At 48.0% G+C, this 9,144-nt stretch overlaps 3 protein-coding genes across 3 annotated transcripts; 2 read left to right on the plus strand and 1 right to left on the minus strand.

The window, feature by feature from the left end:
- Nucleotides 1-40: 40 nt before the first annotated feature.
- Nucleotides 41-2,509, plus strand: PHALS_05524 (Domain of unknown function DUF4208; the record flags this gene model as incomplete). Its single annotated transcript, XM_024719082.1, has 1 exon — nucleotides 41-2,509. One exon carries the CDS (start codon nucleotides 41-43, stop codon nucleotides 2,507-2,509), a length of 2,469 nt encoding a protein of 822 aa, XP_024584416.1.
- A 101-nt stretch (nucleotides 2,510-2,610) lies between these two features.
- PHALS_05525 (uncharacterized protein) lies at nucleotides 2,611-4,187 on the plus strand (the record flags this gene model as incomplete). Its single annotated transcript, XM_024719083.1, has 3 exons — nucleotides 2,611-3,519; nucleotides 3,583-3,929; nucleotides 3,992-4,187. The coding sequence occupies 3 exons, from the start codon at nucleotides 2,611-2,613 to the stop codon at nucleotides 4,185-4,187; spliced, it is 1,452 nt and encodes a 483-aa protein (XP_024584417.1).
- Nucleotides 4,188-4,281: 94 nt separating this feature from the next.
- On the minus strand, nucleotides 4,282-5,073 carry PHALS_05526 (Uncharacterized membrane protein; the record flags this gene model as incomplete). Its single annotated transcript, XM_024719084.1, has 2 exons — nucleotides 4,282-4,605; nucleotides 4,675-5,073. 2 exons carry the CDS (start codon nucleotides 5,071-5,073, stop codon nucleotides 4,282-4,284), a joined length of 723 nt encoding a protein of 240 aa, XP_024584418.1.
- Between the last annotated feature and the right edge of the window lie 4,071 nt (nucleotides 5,074-9,144).

Genomic DNA, 9,144 nt, shown 5'->3' on the forward strand with positions numbered 1-9,144 from the left:
ATTATATTGACACCGCGGTTTGTGCAGCATACGCTCATCAATGACAAATGTTCCGCAAGAAATGCACGTCCAGAACGATGAGGTAAACAAGGCCGAAAATTCGAGCTCAGACGACGACTCGTCCTCCTCAAGTTCGGGTTCTTCTTCCAGCTCCTCTTCATCTGATTCTGAATCAGAAGACGACGCAGAAGCTGAGAGTACTGAAATAGACGCTAACTCAACCAAGCACCTGATTCCATTTGGAAACACTGAAAATGTCGGCAACTCAAGCACTGCTTCGACATCATCGCTCTCGGCCCCTCGTCCACATGGACTGGCAGCTAATCAGGAGACCCTTAATGTTAATTCGACGCGAGCAGCAGCGAGATTTAAAGCTGCAGAGACAGAATTTATGATGCCATTGGGTACACGAAAGCGAGATCGACGGACTATTGAAGAAATACAACGAGATCTTCGAGACAAGAGGAAAAAACCGATGGGAAAAATAGCAGCAAAAATGAGTCCTCCACCTCCAAAAGGCTCGCCATTACGTTCTCCAGAAGCTGAAGCAATGGTAAGTAGTGGTGCACCAATGGCGGTCGGGGGCTCTTTAAATTCGTTTGGAACGGCAGGACGATTGCCAGTGAAGCGAAAACCAGTGTCAGCACACGATCGATTGGCCATGAAACTGAATGGACGAAAGACCACAAGTGCGAAAGCAAAGAAGGCGAGCAGCTCTACAACGCCGAGTGCAACGGCCCCCCCCGTGGCAGTTATGACGAATAAAATAGTGACAAAAGCCATTGCAGCTAGTAGCTCAACTAACGCGGCTACAGGGAATAGCAGCAGTAGCGACCATGGAGATGTAGGAGGGGACGGATACAGTAGCAGCGTGGGCAGATCGTCAGCTGTTGCAATAGATGGTAAAGTGGTGCGTGCGATGTTGCGTGCAATGCTTCGCTATGGAGATATGACCGATGTGGGGCTTTATGCGGCTGCTATAAATTTCGCAGACGAGTACAAGATGCCAAATTTTATTGAGCGCGCGAATTTGCAAAGTACTACGAAAGTTTCTTTTGAACGTCTTCAATCTCTTGCAAATGAAGTGGCTCTGAAGGCCAAGCAAGCGATTGAAACACGGCCACCACATGATGGAATCAAGATCGCTGATGTGGAAGCGAAAGCGTCGCAGATTATTGAGCGTCTTTATGAGAATTTGAAGCTTCGTGTTGCTGTTCAACGTGCGTTGCGCACCGCTGGGTGCTCATCAGGCAACGCACAAGTGAATGCTCAGGGCGCGTATGTTTTAGTGGCAAAACAGAGCGACCTTTCTGTTTTAGGAGTTAACACTCGCGACTTACCAAGTTGGACCTGGGCTGAAAAGGAACATGATTGGACACAACGCAAAGACGCCGCGCTGCTACTTGGCGTTTACGTGCATGGTTTTGGAGGATGGGAAGATATTCTAAATGACGACTTGCTTCATTTCCAGAAACAACGTGCGCTGAAGGGCGAGCGTCTGAAAAAACGTGCCGAAAATTTGCTGAAACGATTATCTGCTCCAGATATGGATGCTGGCGAGCCACGTATTGTGCAGCAAGCAAGCGCTCTTAGCTCTGCTAGCGTAAACTCTAACCAATCGTTAGGTGCGCAATTTAGTGCCATCATTCAAAGCGGAGCAATCTCGGGTGTGACAGCATCAAATTCTGTACACTCCGGTACTGGAGGCGGCCGAATGGCCCGCGCAGCCGAACGATTTGCTGCACGGCAACAGAGTAGTGAAGAGATGTCAAGCCGACGTCCTGCTATACCCTGTAGCGATGGAACGACTTCAAATGGAGACTCAGGACGGCAAAAGACTCCACCGGTAAGATCACCCGCTCAAAATATGGTGGCTGATATTGATCCTGAAGAAGGCGAAATTGGCGATGCATCACCGGCACAATCGACATCTTCGCAGCACAAGCGAAGATCGTCATCTTTAGAAGACGGGGATATGACAACAACTCGAAAGAAACATCGTCACAATAGTAGCGATAGCTTAAGTGTGACGGAAAAACCAAAGAAAGAGCTTCGGAAAGAAACAAAGAAGCAAAAGGGCCACAAGTCTCCAATTTCGGTGGCAAACGTCGTGGCAGATGAAGCGCCGGAACCGGCACTGCCGCTTTTATCAGCTGAGGAGTGCAACGAAAAGTGGAAACCCAACAAGAAACTGCGTGACATTCGGCAGGTGCTGAAGAAGATAAAGATTATGGCTGAGTGGTCGAGCAACCAGAAAGATGAGACGGTAGCTGAAAAGATGTTCAAGTACGTGAGTACAATCGGCGAAGCGATTGATCGGATCGTTATGGAACACCAAGATAAGGTGGAAACCCAGTCACATGGATCACCTCGCGAATCTGATGAACTTTGCACAAGTTTATGGACGTATGCCGCGGGGTTTACAACTTTTACACCACAAAGTTTTGAACAACTGTACGATGACATTTGTGCAGATGGCGACGCTCTTAAAGTGAAAAAATCCTTTTGATTCATGTTAGGAAAGGAAAACTATAAAAATAAATGCATTGTAATTTCTCAAGCGTTCACTACTAAATCGACTGGTAATTCGAGTCGAAGAACGTATTGGCTATGTTTTTGCAACCACCTCCTAGTGCTGAAGAATTAGCATTGAAGGATGAGATAACACAGGTGCTGACAAGTCAAGGAGTGCTATCAAAGCTAAAGGCTGAACTACGCGCTGCAGTTTTTGATGCGATGCATGAACGCGAAGGGTCTAGGAAAATGATCGACGGTCCAAGATTAAGTGACTTTCCAAAAGAAATTAGCACAATTGCTCTGTCGCTAATTGTCGAGTGCTTGCAGTTCTTTCATTGGAAACACGCGCTGGGGGTGTTACTTGCAGAGACGAATACAGAAAAGGAGCAACAAGACGGCAGTGTGCTGGCGACAAAGCTTGGATTGTCAAATTACGACTCTTTGACTTATCCAATACTCTTTCACCTCGTTCAACGCCAATTAGACGATAGAAACCAGCACGCAGTCGCTGCCGAAACTTTGGCAGCCACCGAGCATAGTCACTTTAGCGGTGGACATGCAGACAACGCACCAGCGTCAGCAGTAAGAGCAGTGGAACCAGAAGAAGATCATACCTACCAGGTGCCTAAGAAAAAGGATGTAAACATAGATTTTGAAGGCAAGGACGGGGATGATGAGAGCAATGCTGATTTTGAAGAGAGCATGGGAGAAGAGGCTTTTAGTGTATCAGAACTGGGAGATTCCAGTTTGGCAAACGAAGAAGACGAAAGAAGCTATGATCAAACTCTAACAATTATCAAACAGCCCATAAGTTTGTCGAAACATCTACCGCAAAAAAGTCACAATAGCGATAAAGATTTGGAAGACAGCCATAAAACCGGTGAAAGTGTTAAAAATGAATTGTCAATGACAGTGCCTCCTCCAACACCAGTAGGTTTGCCATCCTTACCACCCTTAGTCGGCCATGCTCTTGCTAGGGATGCAGACGATGATTTTGATGCGGTACGTTTTCCATGCTATAATTCTATGACCGAAAGTGCTGAACGGGGATGGTGTTTGACACAGGAGGAAGAAGCTGAACGTTTACGACGATTGGATGCTGCACTGCAAGCCATGGAGGCTGAAGATGATACCGGTACACTACAGCAATTGAAAGTATCGCTGCAGCTGGAATCGCACGAGCAGGACAGTTTTGTCAGCAGTGGTGGGCTCGACTCTGATGGGGAGGAGGCAGATGACGCCGATGATGTGATAGGCAATTCGCAAACAGGCGAGAATGATGTTGAGAAAGAGAAAGCAGATGACGCGAATAATGTGAATGGTGACCCGCAAACTGGCGAGAACGATGCTGAGGTAGAGGGTGATGATGATTACGGAACCAGCGACTTTGAAGAGGAAGAAGAGATCGCCAGGTACGATTGTTTGACGTGATATACTTATTATGCTGAGATCATGTTGATACTGCTTTAAACAGCGATATTTCCGAGGAGTTGGAATCTATGCCCGAATTCTCGGACAGAGGGGATGACACTGAAGACGACAGACAAGGGATGGCGGCAGCTGACACCGAGCTACCTCGCGTGCTTCAATTTGATACTCGAGTAGACAGTGAAGATGTGTTGAACAACTTTGACTACGTTGAAGACGTTGAAAAAGATGAAATATGGTAACTCCTCAAGTAACAAGAAGTCGAGAGTGCGCTTTGTACGTTGCTACCTTCGTTAATACCCCTTGCTTATGGCATTGAAATAAAGGGTATTTGCTTCACTTATTGGCTCGTGACCTGACGAGTTTGTTTAGTAAATTCTGGTCATCAAAAGATTCTGGGTGAATGAAGTAGTGACGTCCTTTTGCTTGGAATGAAACCATTGGATGCATCGCCTGGGTAGGTGGCGATACGTCGGACAGTCGAAAGGAGTGGCGCTCTAATTGAGCAAAAATCGTCAAAGTCTCGACAATCACGGTGCAGCCAACAATTTCATCCACTCCCTTGATCAACCACATTCGCATTACATACGGCTTGAAGAGAAAATGGAAGAGCGAAGTCGTACCAAGACCAAACAACATGATGGTACCGCACATGGCCCACTACAAATCCAACAGTATGTTAGTACCTTACTTGGCTCATTACACCAACCAATAGTGACGTCGATATACCTTGCCGACCGTGGACGTGTCCTGCTCGCTAAGCACACAAAGCACTGGCATACCAATGGATGTGAGACTGCAGCTGGTAATTGAGACGGCCTTCATGAGGCGAACTGCGCGTGACATGGGTGCCTGGTACACCAAGTCTTCGTCTAACTGCAACATATCCCGCTGCAGATTTCTCGCTTTCTCATCTTTAGCGTTCAGTGGCTCGTGGGATGAGCTATGTGGGCGGCTACCGATTCTTTCACTGAGACCAACATTGCGACGGCTGCTGTAGTCAAATGAAAGCTTTTGGATTGCAGCAGTGCGATAAGGACGGGAAGTAGCGCCTAACGTCGAGAACTGCGAGCGAAAAGAAGATGGAAATGTCTCTGCGAGGCGCGCGACACAGCGTGAAATTAACATACCTTTTATGTTGTGACCGAGACTTGGATGTTTAACTGAGTATTAATATGTCGTTGTGAGCTCAATTTAAAGACGAGAGCAACATCAGACAATTAGTACACTATAATTTGAAATGAAGTGTAGTTTCCGATTCAAGATATTGCGCAGAAAATCTGAGCGACCATACATTCCTCGTTACCAGGTACATATTTAGAAATAACTCGCGCCAACTTTACCGGCAACTTCTACTTCCATTGCGACAAAATAGTGAATAAGCTTCAAAATTTTAATTGACACCGTAGCGACTTGAAATTGACGCAATGATCTTCATTTTGGCTGAGATCGTAAGTACTACTTAAAAACTAGTGTGCCATCAAACATGAAGTACTTTCGCCAGTCAGAGCTTGCCGTGGACGCATTTTTTTCAGCTTCCGCGAATCTTGTGCCCTTAATGAATACACTTCAACGATGTGCGGGCTTAGCTTAGTTGTGTCGGAATGTCAAGTTCATGAACCGCCTTAAAATAGAGTCGACCCGTATTCAGTAGGACGTTGCGTACGGAAGAACACAGCCAATTTGTTGGACCAAGTTCAAGATGCCCTCAGGAACTTTGGAGGTTAGAACTGTCGCCGATTGTCTTGGAATGACTAGTTCCCATCCTTAACTAACTTGTAGCAGCTCTGTACGATCGTTTAGACTTGCTCAAAGCCCCTTGACGATTCACTGTATTTGTTGTACGTTTGTGCATATCACGATCATCGTCGTACTTGTAAATAGCTCTAAAAGTTTATATTCCTATTGGCTTAAGGGCCTCCCGGTGTATCTCTCTCTCCCCGCACCATTTACCATGTATAACATCAATGAAGATTGGACATTAATGAAGATTGGACATTAATAAATATTGTACATCAATGAAGAAGCCAACATACGTGTGTACGACCGAAAGCCAGATCCCTATGAAGCTTTACGGTCGACGAGGTTCCGTTGTTCAGACCGATCCAATGAAGCGTAGACACTCAGACCAAACAGATTAGGTGCAAGCGCGCGCCAGCATCTTTACGGGTAACGTGTAATCTGAAATATAATCCAGCTGGTACTTGAATATATTACATTTCTTTCTTCTCGCGCACAAGTATCCGGCAAACAGATGATGAGCCCAACAGAACGAGTTCAACGGAAACTTAGTAGCCACGAAGATGGAGCCCACCCACCCTCTGCCCTCATCGAGGGCGAAAGCTTAAAGGAGAAAGGTTGGAAAACTCGTGGAGCTGATGACAAAGCTGGCTGCTAAGGTTGACAACCTCGAGCGCTCACTGCGGATCTATCAACAGGGCTTGCTGATCAATCTGCACATGCATGGGACGGAATGTAACGGGTTACACGTGCACTTTTGTGAAAGGGCTGGTCGCACAAGATTGTGCGACAGTACTTAGGTGTGTATTGCATAGTTAGTGCAATAACACAGTGGTATGGCAACAACGTAATGAAAAGCCACCACGTGGCAGGATTGCCAGTAGTAATGCACATTACTATACTAATTAGATTTTGCTATATTAATTAGGAAAACGTAGGGATTTAGATATTGGCGGCTCTGCCGCAGCTAAAACCATTGAACACAGTTTCTTCTTTGAACAGAAGGGTTCGTTTGCCTTGGTGAAGGTTTAGTACAAAGAAGTAGCGAATTGCGATCCGCTACACCAGTACTGGTTCTTGGAAAGAACGTTAGGTCGGTGACCATAGCTTAATTTCCTCTAAGCAAAGGGCTACGGCACCCCCGCTGCACTTGGCGGCATTGGTAGTCAATCTACGCCTGAGTCGTTACGACTGATCCTCTGTGAGTTTGGAGGAATACTGCTATTTCCCCAGGGCATGCAGAATGGGCTTTAATAAGTTAATGTCCTTGCTGACCCTGAGGACGTGAAGTACCTCGTTGCTCAAGGACCCGGGGCCATAAGCGCGCGTCTAGAGGCGTTTTCAAGTAATAAAAATGCTCTGTTAGAGCACTTCCAGCAGAAGTTGTCAGCGTCGACTGCATTTATGACGCCACCGTCGACGACGGCTGATTCCTTCCGACCCTGGCCACTCATGGTGAGCGTTAAGACCTTCGAGGGTAAGGGTGTAGAGAATTACCTGCTCTGGATAAGAGAGGCCGAGATGGCTTTGGCATCCGCGTTGCTCCAGAACGAGCAACACCGCGAGGCGCTAGCTATCCCCAACCTCGGGGGCCGAACGCGATAATGGGTGCTGACGTGCGGTGCTTTAGTTAGAGCTGCGTTCCCTTCCTGGAAGGAGTTGAAGCTGCAGCTTTTGCGAGTGTTCTCGCCGCCTAATCAGACGCCTCGCGTGAGATCGCGTTTTCTTGCTGCCCGACAGGGCAAGAAGGAATTAGTGGACTTTGTCCACGAGTTGTGAACTCTCATTGACGTGATGACAGCAGATCCTCTTTCCGAGGCGGTCGAAGTGACCATCTTTATGGAAGGCATCCGCACTGGCGTGGCCAGAGTGGAAGTCTACCGTGAGCATCTGTCTTCTCTTGAAAAAGCGATAAACGTCGCATTGAATGCCGAATCCAACTTCAAGTCGGCACGACTTGTTGATATACACGCCCTCACAGCTCTACGAGCAGACCTGAGCCAATATCAGCTTTGCTGAGAAAGAGGAGAGAAAGCTCAGAGCTGTTGAGCAGCGTTTAAACTCCCGAGGGTGTTTTGTTTGTGGAGACACTCGTCACCTTCGGACGGGTTGTCCCTTGCTCAAGGCGCGTAGAGGTTCGTCGAACCAACGTCCGCTTTTAAACAGTCTAGTTTGACGCGGAGAAACGAAAACACCCACTAGGCGCGAAGCGCCCTACTGGGGGAGAACTGAGTTCTGTTGAGCCTCGAAGTGGTAGAAGGCAGCAGAGCTCAGCCCCGAAGAGCTTCGTGTTTTTGAACACGAAATGTGTGTGCAAGCCGAGCTTGCTGGTCGTAAAAGCGACCGTGAAGAACTTTCTTTGATAAGCCAGGAAAGATCCTGATCGATTCTGGTGGGTCGGGCAACTATGCTCGACCCTCCACGATCAAATGAAGTCAGCTGTATGCTGAGGCACCGAAAGCGTGGTTGAGTGACACCGTCACTGTCGCTTACCGACGGGGACCTGTGTCACTGTGCAGAGGGTCCGTGTGGACTATGGTATCAAGTTTCTTGACTTTGATAGCTTGGAATGCTGTCTAATCTTAGACTTTGATGCAAGATATGACCTTATCCTTGGTATGGCATGGTTGGAACACCATGAGCTATGGATTGATTGGAGGTCAAAGACTTTGGGCGCTATGTGCATGTCTCCTGGTGGAGCTTTAAGTCATGAACTCACCTCTGCTAGGAAGCAGCAGCGCTATCGGCGTGGGCACTGGACCGTGACGGTCAACGTGCTGGACATTGGAATGTCCAAATTGGTAGACAGCAACGGTGTAGTTCCGAGCGTGGTTTTGGGCTGATCGTGATGTGGCACTTAACCCACGGAGCGATGCTCAATTTTCGGAGCAGTCACTGCATTTCATGCGTGACATGGTCGCCCGAGAGATGAGGCATCGAGGGCGAGGCCTATGTGATGCACGTGAAGTAGCACGTAAACCACTGAGCACTGCTCGGGTATCGAAGCAGTCGCTGCATGTCGTGCGTGACATGGTCGGCCAAGGGCCGAGGCATCGAGGGCGAGGCCCCCGTGATACACGTGAAGTGGCACGTAAATCACTGAGCGCTGCTCGATTATTGAAGCAGTCACTGCATGTCATGCATGACATGATCGGACAGAGTCCGAGGCATCTTAGGCACGAATTTTTAGATGCGCGTGGAGAGGCACGTAAACCAGTGACCTCTGCATGCTATTGATGGCGTGGTTGGACAGAGTCCGAGGCATCTTGGGCACGACCCTTCAGATGCGCGTGGAGTGGCACGTTATCCCCTGAACGAAGACTGCGGGGTTAGCAGTTCCTCGTCGGATGTTGTAAATAATATCGGAGCTCCAAAAGAGCAGAAAGTGAGGTTGACAGACGCGGAGTGCGTGTTCACCCTGGTCTCACCGATACATAGAACCTCTGTACAGAGGCGACG

Source organism: Plasmopara halstedii (assembly GCF_900000015.1).
Source record: "Plasmopara halstedii genome assembly, contig: Scaffold_2904, whole genome shotgun sequence".
Lineage (NCBI taxonomy): Eukaryota > Oomycota > Peronosporomycetes > Peronosporales > Peronosporaceae > Plasmopara > Plasmopara halstedii.